Source organism: Dipodomys merriami, unplaced genomic scaffold (genome assembly GCF_024711535.1).
Source record: "Dipodomys merriami isolate MVZ:Mamm:240054 unplaced genomic scaffold, mDipMer1.0.p SCAF_32, whole genome shotgun sequence".
Taxonomy (NCBI): domain Eukaryota; kingdom Metazoa; phylum Chordata; class Mammalia; order Rodentia; family Heteromyidae; genus Dipodomys; species Dipodomys merriami.
Window position 1 is genome coordinate 4,593,093 of NW_027204715.1, and position 18,950 is coordinate 4,612,042.

General features: G+C 47.3%; 1 protein-coding gene across 3 annotated transcripts in view; it reads left to right on the forward strand.

The window, feature by feature from the left end:
• Window positions 1-914: 914 nt before the first annotated feature.
• Window positions 915-18,950, forward strand: part of Adcy2 (adenylate cyclase 2) — a 340,906-nt gene continuing 322,870 nt past the window's right edge. For 2 of the 3 annotated variants that reach the window (XM_070042162.1, XM_070042163.1), the window contains exon 1: window positions 4,616-4,828. In XM_070042162.1, the coding sequence (XP_069898263.1) occupies window positions 4,640-4,828 (189 nt within the window). In that variant the 5' untranslated portion in view covers window positions 4,616-4,639. Of the gene's footprint in view, window positions 980-4,615; window positions 4,829-18,950 lie in introns of those variants that run through there. The other variant, XM_070042164.1, reaches the window with a different exon arrangement.

Genomic DNA, 18,950 nt, shown 5'->3' on the forward strand with positions numbered 1-18,950 from the left:
CTTAGGGATGTTATCTGAATATTGATGATGATTACGACACAGCGTGGAATGATACTATCAGTGAGCTTAATTTAGTTTTCAAATTAAAATAAATATGAAATCATAAATAGTGTGAAGTGATTTAAAAAACAATCACAAGCCATGTTATCTGAATTGAATGAGAGACATGAAATTAAACACAAATATTCCGGAACTGTGTCATTCAATGCTTTTCTAGTTCAATGCATCTCTAGTTCCTTACAAATACATTGTATCTCAAGTTTAGACAAAAGCTAGGCTGTTCCTTGATGATTGCTCTGGGGAGACTTACTGCTCTAGTTTGGGTGTGAAGTGTCTTATGGAAGGGCTTCTGTATTAAGGAAGGGTTATTATACTTCCATGTGATTGGGTAAAGAGGGCTCTAAGTTCATCAGTGCATTAATGAGCTCATCTCTCTCTCCTGGTCCCTTCTTCCCACCTTCCTCTCTTCCTTCCCATCTCCCGCTTTCTCTTTTCCTCTGTCTCTCCTGCTGTACTCGCCTTCTGCCATGATGTTCTGTCACCAACCCCAGGCCCAGGACCACCCCAGCTGAGTGGCCATGAGCTAAAGTGAATCCTTCCTCCCTACAGTATAAATACCCTTGGGTATGTTATCACAGCTGTAGAAAATAACTAACACAGTTAAAAATTACTTTTTACAAAGGAGAAGGCAACAATGCTTAATAAGAAATGTCTTCATTATCTTGCCCATGTAATTGTAACCCGTCTGTATGGTATTTTCACAATTAAAATATATGATGCAAAAAATTTTAAAAATTGCTTTTTAAAATCGGAATCAGCTGAACTGCCCTTATAAGCTTCTAATGAATCTCTGCCTTCCCGTAATTCTCCAGGTGACAACTCCCAGAGCCCTTCTTGCCAGCATGACTCACAGCTTTGCAGATCCCATCTTCTGAGTAAGAGACAAGGCAATCGATCTCCCTCCCCCAGTTATAGAAAGGTGAGAAAGGGATTCATCATTAATTTGTTCTTTCTTCTCCTGAGGCTCATGGGAGAAATTCTTGCATCTCGGTGCATGTTGAATCAGTGCCAGTAACTAACTCCTCAACGGCAGGGGACTTTGGTGAGAAGTGTCTTCTGAAATATCACAGTCCCAGGAAGTCCTGTAAAGTTGGAGCTCATAGATGATTCTAGAAAGCACACTAGTTTTGTCACTGAAGAAATATGTCAGCTAATAAGCCAGGCAAGTAGAGCCTTTTGAAGGCTGGTAGACATCATTTCATCCTGAATGGAAAAGTAAGTACAGACTCAGGTTGCATTCTGATGCTCTGAAAACTCAACTGCAAAAAGAGGTGGGGAATGAACTACAAGGGTTAATTTGACTCTGAGGAGCCAGCAGCTGGCTTTGGCCAGCTGGAACCTGTATTCTTAGACTCTGGTTCAATAGAAATGTAAATGCTCTGGGTAGGCAAAACATATTTCACAGTGATAATGAATCTGATCACATACCGTTTTTACTTTATTGTATAAATTTTAGTAATGTATTTGCCAAAGAGAATAATAAATGCACAGGGAAAGACTCCACTCTGCTCTCCAATCTGCCCGCGTTGCCTGGCACATGTCCACTTCTTTCCTTGTTGTAGTTCGTTGGTCTGCCTTTATTTAATCAATCAGGTCACTGTGGATGTTGGAAGAAACACGCCAGCATCCTATTGACTGAGCTAATCTAACTGGATTTGAAATAGGAACTAGGAGAGGGGTTATTTTTAAAAGCAAAACCCATTGATGCATAAACCCGTCCTGCAGCATGATTACTTAGACTTAGAATCGATGAGGTGTATAACCGTGTGGGAGAAATCCAATTAGGAGTGTACAGGTGGACTGGAGTCCCAGGCAGAGGAGGCCTTCTCCTCGGGCCAGATTTCATAGACTGCACGCAGGTAGAGACGGGAATGCCGAGTGCTGGGTGTCTCTTGTTAACAAGACTAGCATTTAGGCTTACAGGGCTATCACCAAATGGAAATTTGGCCCTGCTCAAAATTGGTAGCAAAACCAAGCACCCAGGTCTCCCACCCAGCCCTCCAGCCAGCTTTTTCTGCTGCAGCTGCTGCAAAAAAAGGATTGAAGGCTGCCCTCTAGCGGTGCATGGGAAGCAGCAAGCAAATTCTCCTCCAATGAGGCCCAGGCCGCTCATCTTTTTCTTTACCCTCTGAGGCCCAGTGGAGCTGCCATCGTTGGTTTCCTTGTGTGTTTTGTGACAAATAAATTGATATAGAACAGACTTACAGGAGCGGCCCCTTGCTCCCCGAGCCCACGCTGCACAGCAGTCCTGATAACCGAAAGGTGTAGACATGAGCTAGAGGACTCCTTGGGATCCCACACATGCCACGAGTCTATATTTCATACTTTGGAGTGAAAGACATTTTTCCCCCATTTCATTTCATACTTCTTAGAAGTTGTTAGTTTGTTTCTTCTCCTTTTTTTTCTTTCTTCTTTCAAAGTTCCTGTTGAGAATATTTAAAACTGCCTACTTGACCGCACTGATTCTAAAATGCTGATAGAAGAATAGTGATGATTATAATGGTTCACATTTGTGTGTGTGTGTATTTTACAGATAAAACACTGACATAGTTTCCTATAAATTCAAGCATCAAGAACAAAATAAAACAGTAACCAAGCCTCAGATAAGCCTGACACAGCCTTGAGTTTTGTAAAGGTCTGCCTAAGACCTTTGTCTAAGAGGAAACAATTTGAATGGTAGTGCTGGGAGGAGGGGAGGAATGCAGGCTTTGTTTCTGATTTGCTTTATGTAGTCCTGCTTTCTACAGTCACTGGACTCTCCCTCGAGAGAGCTGGACTCCTTGCCACCACCCCTCCCCCCACATCTGGCACATGGTAAGAACAAAATTAAATATTTGTTGAAAGAACTAATGAAGGGGTGAGCGCTTTTAACTCTCCCGAGGGTGAAGGACAGGGTGTCCACACAGTCTGCCCCAGTTGATTTTCCACTGTATTTTTAACGAGATCTCCTAACGATCTGCCAGCTCCCTGTACCATGGATGCAGCTAGCATGCTCACTGGATAGTAAAAGAAACAACTGGGAAAGGAGATCATGAAGCCCTCGGTGTTCCCATGTAACTCTTCCAGCTTTTACCCTTCCCTCCCCATTCAAACTGCATCCCAGTTTGTGTGATCTTCCTTGTGTGGTGAAGGTGGATGTGTACCGACACATGAGTGAGGGAGGGAGAGTTGGAGCAGGTGGATAACACCCTAGAGCACAGGCCAGGGCCAGCGTGGTGGACGGACCCGCAGGGCCTGGCGTGTGTGGGCCTGGCTTCGTGGAAGGACTGATCGGGCTCTGGATAGTTATAAATTCGATCATCAGTGTTGACTGTGATTGAAGCCAACTCTCAGAACTTCCACAAACCCAAGGTGGGGCGAAGTGGCGAGGGGGCCCGTAATCCCACTTCCTGACCCCAAGGAGAGCGGCTCCCAGCCTGAGGTTTGGTCTTCCTGGGGAGGCTGAGGCAGGATGGCCCCCGGGAGGGTCAAGGGTGGGCTTTGTTCTGGGGAAGCTCAGGCAGGCTGAGGCCTGTTGTCAGGGCTGGAGTACACACCGAGAACCCCCACCCCTGACGGTGAGGACACCCGGGGCGCCTCTTCTCCCTCATCCAAGGCCTCCTTTCCCTTCTCCCTGACCAGAGAAGAGGCCCAGGACGAAGGGGAGTCTGCTTCCTCCACATCCCACCCCTGCCCGGATGTGGGGGGGGGGGGAGGTCTTGGCTCTCCCACCGGTCTGGGTCCACGTGTGTGACCCTGGCCCAGGGATACAAAGGCCCTCGGTGGTGGTGTAAATGTCCCAGCGGGGAAGGCGCAGGGCAGCGTTGGGCCGGAATGGCCCCGGGGGCTGCTGCCTTTGGGAGAAGAGAGGATGGGAGCCTGGGACACCTCAGCAAAGGCACTGGGGTGGAATGGGCTTGAGGAGGAGGAGGAGGCTGGACAGGAGGATGCGCTCCTTCGCGGACCTCAGCCTCCAGAAGGCCTCAGCCGGGAGGCGCATGGGGAAAGGCCCAGCGCCAGCCCTGCCCACGCGGGGCTGGCGGGGGCCGGGCTCTGCTCCTGGGACCCTCCGGACAGACACATCCCAAGCATGGGCTTAAAGTGGGGTGCCAGGCAGGTGGCCCGGGGGACTGGAGCGGGGTCGCACCACCCCCAGCCCCGTGCCTCTCTCCGGTCCCGCAGGCTGGGGGGGTGGTCTGCCGGGGGTGTGGAGGAGGAGGGTGCCCGGGACGAGGACCGCCCCGCCGCCCGCTCAGCCCCGCGGTGCAGTGCGCGCCGCCCGGCCGTCGGGGGGCGGTGGTGGGCGCGGGCCGGCGCCGCCCAGCGCGGAGGCGCGGGGTGGGGAGAGGCGGGCCGAGGGCCCCGTCGCGCCCGCCCCCCTCCCGCGCGTGGCGGCGGCGCGGCGGCGGCGGCGGCGGCGGCGGCGGCGGCGCCCGGAGCTGCCCGAGGCCCCCGCCCGGCCCCAGCCCCGCGCGTCCCCGCGCGCAGCCCGGGGCGCCGAGCTCCGCCCGCGCCGAGGCCCCAGCGCGCGGCTCCGGTGCCAGCGGCCGGCCGAGGCGGCGCGGGCGGGGAGGCGGCGGGCGCCCCGCGGGCCGCCCCGATGTGGCGGGAGGCGATGCGGCGGCGGCGCTACCTGCGGGACGGCGGCGAGGGCCGGCGGCGCGCCCGGGACTGGCTGTACGAGTCGTACTACCGCATGAGCCAGCAGCACCCGCTCATCGTCTTCCTGCTGCTCATCGTCATGGGCGCCTGCCTCGCCCTGCTCGCCGTCTTCTTCGCGCTCGGGCTGGTGAGTGTCCTCCCCGCGCCCCGGCGCCCCGCGGCGGGCGGCGCGCGGGTCCTGCCCCGGGGCTGCGGCGCCCGGGGTTCCCCGCGCCCGCCGGCCCGGCCGGGGATGGAGGGAGCGGTCAGGGCTGCTGGCCGGAGGGCGGGGGGAAAGTTTCCCTGGAAGGCTTTGCCCGAAATAAAAGTTGGCGGGGTGCTCTCCAGGTGGCTGGGCGTGCGGGCTGCCCGCCCCGCGCCCCGCCCGGGCTCCCCTCCGGCGCGGCCGCGGGCCCCCGAGCCGGCCTTGACTCCAACCCCGCGCACACGCCCGCCTCGGGGAAGCGGCGGCGGACACCGGCGGGGGGGGGGGGGCATGGAGTCAAGAGCCGGGACTGCCAGCTTTGCTGTGGCCACCGTGCGTGCCCGGCCCCGCACGCGGAGAGCGGCCGGCTGCGGTGCGGCTCCCCGGGGCTTGGGGCTTGGGGCGCGGGGCGCGGGGCTGCGCGCGCGGTGTGGCCGGCCTGGCCCCTTCCCGAGAAGCAGCGCGCTGCTCCACGGCTGATGTCAAGTTCACGCGTCCCCCCTTCCTCACGCGGAAATCCCCCACCCGCCGCGGGCACGAGGGAGAGGGGGAGGCTGCAGGGGCCGTCACTTCCCGCTCCTGCTCTCTGAGTGGGGGGCTCAAACTTTGCTGCCACCCTTGTCCGATCGTGTGCGGGGCGGGGGGGGCGGCTCCCGGGTCTGGGGAGAGGGGGACCGGTGTGGGCAGCCGCGGGTCTGGGGGTGCCTCCCACGGGCTACTTTTGGGGCTGAAAGCCAAGACACAGGGAGCGGTGAGCAGACCCCGCCGCCTCTGCGGGCGCACAAATGGCCTGGCTACTTGACTTCGTTTTAGACCCCCTGGCCCCAGGGCGCTCATATTGTGCCCGGGAAGAATGGTGTCCATCAGGGGTTTATAATTTTGTTGTTTAATCATGTCCCCCCCCCCCCACTACTCAACGGGTGCTGTTTTTGGATTAAGTTCCCTGAGGGTAAGAAGAGTCAGTCCTATGGGGGGATGACGTCAGAGATGACACCCGAGTCTGCTTGTCCAGCCAGAGGTCGCCTGTGATCCTGGCGGCGCGGACACCAGGGGAGGGCAGCCCGCACACCCGCACACACGGCAAGACCGCGCGCTCCTAGAGCCAGGTCTTCACCTGTCTCTGTGGCTTCCGGCACAGAGAAGGACTTGTAGAAAGATGCTCACGCCAGCGGTAGCCAAAGACATTTTCTCCTCATGCCCACCGTGCAGGAAAGAAAGCACAGCCGAGTTTTCCTTTGGGAAGCTGTTTGTCTAGGGTGTGTCCTGTCATGGTCCCCTTGAACCCGAAATCCACACCGCTACGCTCAGGCTGATTGCTTTCCAATGCCAAGGAGAGACAGGTGATGGTCTATTTATAGCCCCGTGAGTGCTGGAGGCCAAGCTCGAAGTTCATGGGCCTGTACGGCACTACTTTGTTTTCCATGATGCAACAACCTTCATTTGGGAAGGCTCAGTAGTCTAGGTGTTTTTGAAATGGTCAGAGAGGAGACAGACAGAGACGGAGAGAGACAGGGGGATGTAACGCCCAAAACATTCCATCTTCAAATTGGCTTCCTTCTTCAGGTCTGAGTTTCTTTCCACCGTTTCTTTCTGGTCTGTGCTGCTTGGTGCACATGCTGGCAAGAGGGCTTTTTAGAAGTGGGCACAGGCATCTTCACTCTTCCTTGATGGACCCAACATTTCCACACACACCTGTGTTCAGCCAAATCAGTTAAAGCACCTGGTGATCACCCAGGGCGAGCTCAGGCGGTGGACAGTCAGAGCCAAGGATCCCGATGGTAGCTGGGTGGTCTATGGAAATCCTTAGCCATAATCCGCCCTGTGGAGATTCTCAAGGAAGGATGACTGATCCGCGTCCAAAGGCAGCTCCATGTCAGGACTGCACCTAGAAGAAATGGGTGCTGCCTTCTCAAACAGCACCCTGTCATGACCTGGGATGCTCCCCACAATGCAGTTCTGTTTTGGTTTTTAGTAATATTGTACCTTGAATCTCCACAGTCCCCAAACCTTCTATATCCATACTGACAAAGATGGGTGGTGGGTAGGCATGCCAGAGACCGAGCAGGACTAGGTGAGAGCTGTGTTGATGTGGGTGAAGGCAACTTGGTGTGTCAGACTGAGCAGGGCTGGCGTGGTGGAGTCCACCTTGGGCTTGGAAGTGCTGTAGCGGCTTTGAGCTATGCCAGCTTTCCACCTCGGAGCCGTCTGCTGGAGTAGCAGTGCTCTCATGTAATTCAGGAGAGAAGCAGATCTATTTTTTGCTGCCTGAAGTCTTGGATACTTTCCTTCGTTTCCCTGAATCTGCCTGGTTTTCATTTCCATTAGACTTGCATCAGTTCTTAGAGTAGAATAAGTCTGGTAGTTTTCTTCAAACATATCCCTTTTGGATTACAAAATGATCTTAGCATAATCTGAGCACAGCAAATGTCTTGCTGTTGTAATTGCCTTTTAGTTGATTTTGAACATATATTAAAGAGAAAGAAATGCAAGCATTCAAATTCATTTCCCCCCAAATTTATTTCACTGAATTTTAATCCATGGTGAGTCCATTTTCCTACCTTGCTGACTATGAGTTGGAGTGATCATCAAAGTTTGTTAGTTGGTTTTGGTGGAACTTAAATTTGAATTTAGGACCTCTAATTTGTGAGGCAGGCAGTTAATCTCTTGAGCTAATCATCCATTCCTTTATTGCTTTAGTTCCCTTTGACATGGAGTCTCATGCTAACCTTGTCCAGGCTGGCTTCAGACTGTTATCCTACCTCTACCCTGCCTCTGCTTCCTGAGTAACTGGGATTATTTATGTGTGCCACCATGGCCAATGTGCTTGTTCGTGGGGGATAGAGTCTCTTGCCAAGTTTTTTTTTTTTTTTTTTTTTTTTTTGCCTAAGCTAGTCTCAAACTATGATCCTCACACAATCTCCCTCTCCCAAGTAGATGGGACTATACATGTGATATAATAATATCTGTCTCCTCAAAATGTTTGTATTATTATATAAAATAACTTGAATGGAAATAACCTTTTTGTCTTGCATAAGTAATTATTCCCTACTTAAAAATCTAAAAAATAGGTTTAATCTCATAATGAAAATTACTGAATACATGACACAAGGTAAATAGGACGTAGGATGACATGCCTAGCATTTTCATATTCTGTTAGTCATATACATGTCTCTGTTGCTTATTGTGGACATTTGAATGAAACATTGTCTGAATTGCAGCTTTTCGCCATTGGCCTAACTATTTGCCTGGCACAGGATAGGTGGGCAGAAAGAGCAACCCAATCTTGATGCTGAAACAGGGAACTTAGAACTAATGAGATAAAACAGTGACAAATCTCAGCATATCATTTTCTTTGCTAGACCCGGATCGCATTATTGAATGTAGGAAGCCCCTTTTCTGAAAAGAAATTCTGCCATTTATTATGTCCAGAATTAGCCATCTTTTCTCAAAATTTGCCTGTCATTGTTAGAAAGGTTGACATAAATTTAGTTGGTCAAAATACCAGCTGGCTCCAGCCAGATTTGTTTTTGCTAAAGTTTATGAGCTGAAATGGCCAATATTTCAATTTGAAGGATAAATGATATTCTTGTAAGGAGTCAGAAACTTCAATATGATAGGGTTGTTTTTTTTTTTCAAAGCATGACCTTATATAAATACACGTACCTGGATTGAAAATATTTCCTACCATCTTTTGCTGAGCTTGATTTAACCATAACCATAACCAAACATACTTTACATTACAAATAAGTTTTCCAGCACTAGGCTCTCCCTACTCTAAGGTAGAATATATCAGACTTCGTCTTTTATCTGTATATTTACAAAGAATCTTACCCCTCCAAAACAAAGAAACAAACTTCATGCTTGCAATCTTCCAGGGCTTCCAGGCTGTGCAAGAAGCGCAGCCCCCTTTCTTAGAGGCTCGAAAGCAGATAGATGTACCTCATATCTCTAAGAAGCAGGAATATTTGTGCACTCTTTCTCTACTTCCAAAATTATGGGGGTGTAGAGGAAGATCTAGAATGTTCCTAGATACTGGTATTTAAATATACTTTTTTTTTTCATGACTTTGGATATCCATACAGGAGCATCCCCCTCTGCAGGTCTTTGTAATTTGCAACTAGTAATTCACTAAGTCATTTTAGTTATAATTTACCTGTGGTGTATACAGACGCCGAGCAAAAACGGTGATGTTTGGCAGGAAAGGTGGCTAATTTAGAGACCTAGCAATGAAGGCTGTGCAGCTTCTTTTGGCTCCTGAAATGCATGACTCGGCACATGCCTGGGGGCTTGCCTACTCCACTCTACATTCCAGAAGCATGCAGTGGCTAAGAGCATGTATGTTTTTTACCCCTTCACACCTTTGACTTTAGATTGTTTAACTAATTCGCAGCCCTTGCCTCATAGGTGGTACACCTAATTAGTACATGCAAAGCACTTAGAATGTCGGCTGGCCCAGAATAATCCATTCCCAAGTCTTCTGTTAGGGTGTTCTCGTGGCTCCTAGGGGAGGAGTGTGTAGCCCACCTTGCAGGTGATCTGCTCTCATCTTACCAATGAGTACAGATGAGAACACGGAAACTCAGAGATGTAGATTCACTTTTTTCTAGGTGACCCAGCTCCAGGGTTTCGGCCAGGCCCTAGCATGTCTGAATTACCCACAGTGACTTCTGGAGGCCTTCCGTTCTCAGTTCTGGGCCAGACATGGTTGCAGTTCTCAGTAGCCTCTTGGTTCTGTGTCAGAGGTATCCTTACGAATGCCTTGTCCAGTTGTGGCCGACATTGATCTTGGTCATCTGCAGAACTAGTGCTCCCATAGTGAGTCTCTACTGACACAAAATGGCTTTGCTTGGGCCAGGCATTCTTTAAGGATTTTGCACATGCTCTTTGGATCATCACTGTGTGACAGAGGTTCATAGGCTAACCATTCTGAACTCAAAGCTGGAAAGTGAGAATGCCGAAGTTCAAATGCAGATAGACAACAGTAAGGAAGGGAGCAAGAAGATTTTGTCCCAGGAAGCACAGCATTCTCCTGTGGCTTTGTTGTGTTGTCTGAGAAGTCCCGGCCAACCGTGTGGCCTGCATAGCATTCCCTACTGAGCTGAGATCCTTACTGATGTTTTAAAGTCATACATTCTACTAAAATATAAGTTCCTAGTTGGAGCTGCTAGGTTACTCTGTGGATGTGTCTGGTGGGCATCTTGTTGCTATCTTTGATTGGTAATTGGTAGTGATGGGGAGATTCACTTTAGATGTCCGTAAGGGTCATCCTGTGACTTGCTGTTAGCTCAGGGCAGTCCGCTGTGCAGGGCTCATCCCTTCCCTCCTAAGTGTTTCCAGAGCACATGATAGAGGCATTGTTATTGTTATTTTGTTATTGACGTCACGCTGGGTGGGATTTCACTGGAAAGAGCTCATCTCCAGAATGAATGTCAGGGGATAGTCTCTCATTCTGGATCCCTGGAGCTGAGGATACCCAGGGGTGGGGGAGGGGTGGGGGGTGGGAGGGTGCAGGTGGGCTCCTCCTCTCTGGGCTGCTCTCTGTTCACATTGCTGCTCTTCTCCTTGATCCCCACTGTCCAGACCTTGCTGATCATTTCTGCTTGTGTTGATATCTGCTTCTGGTATCTGCAGAGCTCAGCAACTATGGGAAATAGTTTAACCTCTTTATTACCAGCACACTTGAGGTAGTTCTGTGCGTTGATTTCTCTCCATTAATTGTTAGTTTTTTTTCCCCCCTCAGGAAGAAACTTGCATCTTCTGTATTTAACACAAAGCAAACCAAGCAGCAGGTGTTTAATTAACCTCCACAGAATGCTCAATGTAGCTGTCTTTCCCTCAGCAGCTGGGATTCTATTGTATAACCTCCTAGATAAAAAAAAAAAAAAAAGTCACAACCTGTTGACAGATCCTGATGTGGGCCTCAAGTTTGCCCCAGGGTCTATGGGCTTCACAAGTTACATGATCCTTTCCTAAATTCTTGCCATGAGTGAAGAAATGACAGAATCAGGCTCCTGGATCATAGTTGGGAATTATGTAAACTAGATTGTTTGAGTATTTAACACAATACGAAGCACATAGTATGTATGAAGCAAAGTACGTGTCTGTTGTTTTTATTTATACTACAGACAGATATCCTTGTCAAGGGCTTTTATAGACATCCCCGTGTCAGACCAAAAACAAAATAAATACTGTAAGTAATTAATTCTGGTTGTGAGAGAGCAGAAGATGTGATTCTGCGCATGTGATTACCATGCACAGAACTTTGATTTGTTAAAAGGAAAGCCAAGACAGGAAGAAACATAGATGCTTTAATTGAAAGTTTAGTATTCCCTAGCACTAAATTTCTTCCTATATTTCAGTCATATAGCCCACCATACTTTGACATTTTGTTGGTTTTGAGTACTTTTATATAAACCCACCCAAAGTAATAAGGAGATGTTTTCCATGTGGGGGCACGGGTCCACACACCTGGTAGCTTTGGCTGGCCTCTGCCGGGTGTGCCTGGTTGAGAGGAAAGGTCATTGGGTCCCTTCGTGTGCTTGGCCCACGAATTAGGCCTGTGCTAATTCAATGCCCTCTTTGTATAGGGCTACAGTAAAAGCACAAGGAAGGGAATAGGAAGAGACTTGGAGCAAGAATTCATCAATAAAACAGTTCTGGCAATGTTACAATTAATTCTTTTTACTCTGTCTTTTGTTAAAATAACTTCCCCATGTGCTTCTGTGTCCAGCATCAGACTCAGATGAGAGAACACGAGAAAAACCTGCACCAGAGAAACCAACACGCACAGCCGAGCCGCCTGGCCAGCCAGCCTTCCGACTCTCCCTAGAGTTCCAGAACAACTGAGTTGAGGCAGGGAAGGGGGGAGGGAAGGAGGAAAGAAAGGAAGGAAGAAGGAAGAAATGGGGAGAGAGAGATAGAGAATGAGAAATAGAGAGCCCGGAGTGCAGTCACAACAACACATAAGGCAAATTATCTCCCAGTCCAGTGGTCACTTTTGACAGAGTAGGTGCTTGAAATGGAGACTTTTGAATGATTTGAGAAAAGTATATTAAGTAAATAATTGATTGCAATTGGCACATGTAGACTGAGAGTATGTAGTTTCTTTTTAGAACGTTGACATTCTGAAGATTTCTCCAGCGGTCAGTGTTCCCTGGGAGAATCCTTAGAGTAAGGCCAGTCTGGGGTCCCTGTCCCCACAGAGTTCCCAGCGAAGAGGGTGGCCGGTCAGATCAGGGATATGTGACCAGGCCAGCTCACCATTTGGCACCGCTGGACAGGCCAGCGCACACACATGCTCACAGACGCCCACTCCTCCCACCAGCTTTGCCCCGAGATCTAGTTGTTGTGTGGTGTTTAGTTTCCTTTATTAAGGATAAAGAGCCAAAATAAAATGTCAAGCTAGTGGGGGTCTATAGACTTCTTAAAGGGAAATTTTAGATGTATGTTATCAGAAACTAATGAAAGCTGTAGATGTTGAAAAATGCACTAGAAATCACCTGGATACAAGCAACACAGATAATGAAGAGACCTTAACACACCTCCACAGATGGCAAACCGATGTCTAACCCTTTCCCATCAGGGACTTGCATTCATTCCATCAGGCAACACGCATGCTTTTCATGACTGGAGTTGAGGTGTGAGAGTGGGATTAACCATTGAGTGATCCTGAATTCTTGAGCGCGGCGCTCCTTGATCTAATCAAGCTTCCTCACTTGTGTGAAAGCAGCTAGCCATGAGCACAGGTTATACACACGAGCTGGGTTATACCCAGCGACCCCCATCCTATTCTCCTGGGTCCCTTCTGTTGTAAACTTCATGTTGCAATTGCTTTCTATTTTGTTCATTTTTATCATAAACACATGCAAGCACACGTATGTATTATAAACACACATGTAAGCACACCCAAGGGAATAATGTTTGACTTGGGACCTTCTGACTTAGTGAAGGGTGGAAGTGAGCCCTGTGCTGTAGAAGCTGTACTTCTCTTCCTGTCAGCAGGATGGGCGGTGACACCAGGGTCCTGGGGGGCGGGGCAGGCAGCCCTGTGTCATGGGAGGGGGGTGGTGAAGGGGGATGGGGGGGCATGGCCCAGGCTCCCAGCGTCCTGTGCTCTGTTAAGGTGATCCATAGGTTAGGTTGCGTGTGCATTTGCTGCTTGTGACATTTTCCTTTTACAGTGGGATTGTCCCAGTGTGAACCACCCAGGGCTGATGGGAAGAAGGGTGTCTATGGGGTGTGAAGGGCAGAGTCACACCATCCACATGGAGTTTCTTCTCATATACTCCAAGACATTGCATTGCTGTTCCCCGCATCTCTCACGCCAAAATTTTGCCCATGTGATTTGCTAAGAGCTGGCCTGCTCCTTTGGCTGTCTTTTCCGTTTTTGTTTTTGACCCTGCAAACATACACACCGCAATACTAAAGCTTTGTACTACATATTGGGAAGAAAGAATGCTTTATTCAGTTTTACTAACAGTATCTTGGACATTCTGTGTGAGTGTGTATATGTGTGTGTGTGCACACACACACGTGTGTGCATGTGCATGTGTGCACATGTGCTGGCACTTGGCTTGAACTTAGGGCCTAGGCACTGTTTATTAGCCTTATTTTCCCCCTCAAGGCTGGTGCTCTACCACCTGAGCCACATCTCCACTTTTAGCTTTGTGATGATTGGTAAGAGTTAAGTTTCACAAACTGTCTTCCCTGGGAATGGCTTGGAACCATGATCCTCAGCTCTTCATCTCCCGAGTGGATGGGATTACAGATGTGAGCCCAGTGCCCAGTTCCTTGGGCCTTCTTAACCTTCTGTTCTTCAATATAAACTTTATAACCAATTTATATCAATCTGTATCTATAAACTACTGAGAGTTTCTTACTGTCATGTTGAAGCTACTGATTCATTTATGACAATTAACTTTGGATATTACATTTTTCTTTCTCTAAGATTTCACTAAAGTTTTATAGTTTTCTATATCCTCTTCTTGCTCCTCAGTCTAAAAACGTATTTTGTAGCTATTGCTTAGTGTATGTGATGTTTTACAAATTAAGATTTTATTGTTTTCTGCTCATCTGAAGTAATATAGTTGAATTTTGGATATTCATCTTCAAGTAACTCATCATCATATCCCATTTTATTACAGTTAACACAACTAAATATTCTCTTAGGTATCCTACACGGAATACTGTGTCATTGACGAATACTGAGTTTTCTTATTTGTTTTGCTTGTAGCATTGTGTAGTTCAGGCCGGTGATCTTTCTTGCCTAAACCTTTCAGTTGTTAGCAGCTTGTGTTCCCATGCCTGTGTTTCCATTTCCTGCGAAGGTGTTTTTACAGTGTTGTAAAGATGACATGATTTGCCTACCCAGCCAAAGGCCCCTTACCATCTATGTCGGGAGACTGACTACCTTTGGCAGTCATAGGACTATGCAGTATTTCTAATTTTATTTCTTGAGTCAGTTTCATTAAAGTATTTCTCTCCAGGATTTTTTTTTGTATTTCATCCAAATTTTTAAATTTACTAGGATGTACCTTGAAAACACTATTCTCGTTCTGGTGTTTTACAGATATTCCACCATTGGTTTTTATCTGTAGCTTGACCTTTACTTACCTTCTCATTTTTTGTATTTAATCTTATCAGAAGTATAAACCTGACTTCTTTATCCTATAACATATTTGATTAATTTCCATTCTTTATGACCTTCTGTTACTTTAGTCAGAACACATTAGATCATGATATGGACACACACACACACACACACACACACACACACACACACACACACACACACACACACACACACACACACACACACACACACACACACACACACACACACACACACACACACACACACACACACACACACACACACACACCCCTTCCTGTGAAATCTGAGTGCCTTAATACAACGAACTTTTCTGTTTTGCTCGGGTACCTAGGAGGTATGAGTGAGCAGGTGTCTCGGGTCACCCGTTGGGGATCCTGGATGAGGGAAGGGACAATGCAGAACTCACCCCTTCCTCACTCGCTACACCAGGGAGGGAGAACACGTCTGTGTCTTGATACTGACAATACACATCTCATAGACAGAAGGGACATGTTTTCCATTCATTTTCTTGCTGGCCAGAGTAGGTGTTCTAATAGTCTTTTGTTGCTTTAAAAACCACCCAATGCTTGATGACTTAAAACATTAGTATCTTTCATTTCCTTCCTGCATCTGTAGTTTGAGCAAGATTGTCAGAGGTCCCTCCTCTCTGCTGCTGGTTCTAATGAGGCTGGCATCGTGTAAGGCCTGCTCATTTACCTGTCTGGTGGTTGATGCTGAAGTTCAGCGGGGCCTAGCTCTCTGGCCCTGGCCCTTTGGCAGGGTGTCTCCTGCCATTTATCAGGCGAGCCTGAACTGCTTTGCATGGAGCCAGAGGGGAGGACACACCCGCTCTCCAGACGTGGTGGTGTCTTTGCTTGTGTCTTGTGGTTGCAGGCAGGTTGGCATGTGGCTGGGGCCAGAGTGACTGTCATAAAAAAAATACATGGACTTCATCACTGGTTCTTTGACTCTTTTTGCAAGTTGCCTGAGGTATGATGTATTTTTTCCCTTAGGGCTTGCAACCAAACCAAAGGCCTCGTGCAGACTTGGCAAGTGATCTGACGTTGAGCCACACCCCTGCTACATACTGGAGTTTTGTAAATGCTCCAGGCAAACCCAGGAAGAACACTGTCCTCCGGATGTGGAATTCTGTACTTGTCAGTTAGGCCAAGTTGGATAATCATGATGTTCGTCTTTTGCCCATCTTTTTGTTTATTTATTTATTTTTGCATTCGTGTTTGTGTGCTTGACGTGTTAGTACCTAGAGGTGGGTACTGAGATCTTCCATTCTTGGTAGACTAGTTTAATTTTGTATACTTGAAACTCTATTATTGGGTTTTTATGTGTCCAAAATTATTATACTTGCATTCATTTTATGCTTCATGGGAAAATACAGGATAACTATGTGGGTAATAATGAAAACAATCTTCGTGTGTGTGTGTGTGTGAGTGTGAGTGTGAGAAAATACCTATCTCTACATATTACTTTTGTCAAGTAGAGATGACAACTCAATACAGATTCCATTTTTCCAATGATCACTTTCATTTGTATTATGTCTGTGGTGTTACTAAATACCCAGCACCCATACTTAGTCCTGGTCAGTATATGAAAACAAAGGTGATGTGCGAAATGGGCACAGTGGCTCACACCTGTAATTCTAGCTACTCAGGTGATGGAGATTGAAAAAATCATGGCTCAAGGTGAATCCTGCAAGACGTGTGTGGTTTCTCTTCTCCACTAATAAAGAAGGCACGTTGGCACAGCAGCGCCTGCCTGCCCATCCAAGCCGCACAGAAGCAGAAATAGTAGAATCACAGACTGAAGGTGAGATCTTATTCAATCAGTACCTAAATCTCAGGACATGGTGGCTGCCTACCTACCTTAGCAGGTGTAGAGCTTTGAGTTCAATGCAGGGAATGGACCAAAAACTGGGAGGAGGGAGGTGGCTGGGGAAGACTCCTTTTCACCTGGGTTAGACAGCAGGACGTGATGGAAATGGGCTTCTACCTTCAGTCTGGCTTCAAAGCATTATACTAAAATATTTTTTAATAGAGAAGCATTATTTTCCATTAGCCTCTCCTTTGCTCTGGAAATGAAAAGTAGTACTTTCAACAAAAATGAAACGTGCGCATGGCTAGGAGTGAAAATAAGATAAACGGTTGCTCTATCCAGCAGCCTCTAAGAGACAAAGGCATTGCAGAGAATAAATAAAAGCTATGGGTATTTAATAGGCCTGGCAATTAGAAGCCACGCAAAATGACCAGAAAAGGCAGAAGAAATGAAAAGATAACATGTTCAAAGAGAGCGACAGAAACTCGTTTTCATTACGTGGGATGGCACTGTGCGGAAAATGCCCTTTGTAGAAGGCTGCTCGGTATACATTGACTATGTATTATGTGGTATTTTCTTTTTGCCTTTTTAAAGGCACTTCAAAGCATTTTAGTACCACTAAAGGCACTTACTTAGAAAATTCCATTTAGTTTGGATTTCATGGTAACTTTTTATTTTCTACAAAGGAAGGAGGGAGAGGTACACCTAGAAATGCTCCATGTAAATTGATGATGTTTTTGGTATTTTAGTTTGCTGTTGTAAGTGACTCTCTTTTATACCCTGAAGTTTGAAAATTCAGCCCTCTCAGAACACAGCCGAGGGCCATGGCTCTGTGGCTTCCTTGTCTTCTATCTGCTGGGGACGGGGAGGGATTTGAGGCAGTGCACATGAACACAGCGAGGTTGAAGGAGGATGTAGCTTATAAACATGCACATTTTTTTAATGAATGCTCGTCTGTGTTTTTGAGGCACCATATAAAAAGTTCTAATTTGTGGAATCTATATTAAGCCTCATCCAGAGCTGAAGCTCAAAGGCAGATGACGCACCAGTCAGAGGCTGCCCTCTTCCCTGCATTGGGGGAACGGTGAGGGGACAGCATCATGAGCAGCAGCTGATTTGACCAGTGCAGTTGCCCATGAGGGACTTTGGCTCATCCACACCATGAGTCTTCCTGGGAAGCAGCTCTGCTCTGCCGGTATATGGGGTAAACCTGAGGCTGTCCGCCTGCCTGGCCACAAGGGCACACCGAGCCACCCAACATCCTCATTTTGGCTTAGGTACTGAAAACATACAAAGAACTATAGTTGGCAACTGGGTTACTATAACGACGTGTATAATCATAATCATTGGCTCTAAAAGTTAGTGCTTGTTTTTTCCCCCCCTCTTTTTTTTTTTAAATAAAATACTTTGTGGATGTCTAAGGGAATTGTGGGAACTAGGGACTGTGTCTTGGGGACAAATGGAGAAGGCACCTTGCAACCTAGACAAGTGATTTCTCAGCTATCCGATATTTAAAAAAATTTCAGTGGCTCATGCCTGTAATCTAGCTACTCAGCAGGCTGAGATTAGAGATTATCGTTAAAAGCCAGCCTAAGCAGAAAGGTCTGAGGGACTCCATCTCCAAATAGCCAGCAAAATGCCAAGCTGGAGGCATGACTCAAGTGATAGAGAGCTAGCATCAGCCCTGAGCAAACAAGTCAAGCAAGAGCTTAAAGCCCTGAGTTCAAGCCACACTATGACAATAACTAAATAAATGTTAATTATAAAGGGAGAATGGCAAAGAAACATAGGTCCCATGGTTTCCCTTATTTGCAATAACTAGTATACGTTCAGGATAATCTTACCAGACAAGCAGAAAATGTCAAAAGCTATATAAGATGATGCTAAGTGAAATGAACCCCAAGATGGGGACATAGAGGTTTTTTTTTTCTTTGTCGCTGTTGTTTTAATGCACTATGTGATTTTTTTGTTTCCTTTGTAGGTTCTTCCTCTATGGTATAAACCCTGTTGTCACTGTATTTGATTCTAGTTCCCTCTATATACATTTTTCTAATTTGGGGAGAGGAAGGGAAATAACAAAATGCTGAAACAAGGATACAGGTTGACCCATTGTAACAATGAGATGTACATGGCACTAAAAGAACTTTACAACTTGGTGAGGGGAGAGGAAGGGAGGGAAGGGATAGTAGGGGCAAAACTATGTGCCTTTCCTATGCTCAGTAGGAAATATACTCACTACCTTACTCATGTAACTGTAACCCCTCTGTACAGTATCTTTACCATAAAAAATATTTTTAAAAAGGGAGAGTAGATAGTTTAGTCAACAACAACATCCAATCTTATATGCTGTGTCCACCAAGACCTTGAGTGTCATGTTTACAGGTGGCTCTCGTAGGGGGCTGTGGAAGAAGCTCCTATGGGACCACACTGATCCATACTTACTAGAAGGATACGTGACAATCTCCCCCCCCCCCCAGTTAACTAATGCTTATTTTGAGCTTTTTAGTCTTTCTGGAGAAGTAAGATCCCATGAATTTGATATTGTTCTCTCTTCCACTAGATTCATCATCTAAGTGAAAAGTCCTACTGGAAAAATAGTAAGCTGGCCTTCTGCCTAGTTATTGGGGAAGATTTGTGTGAGAT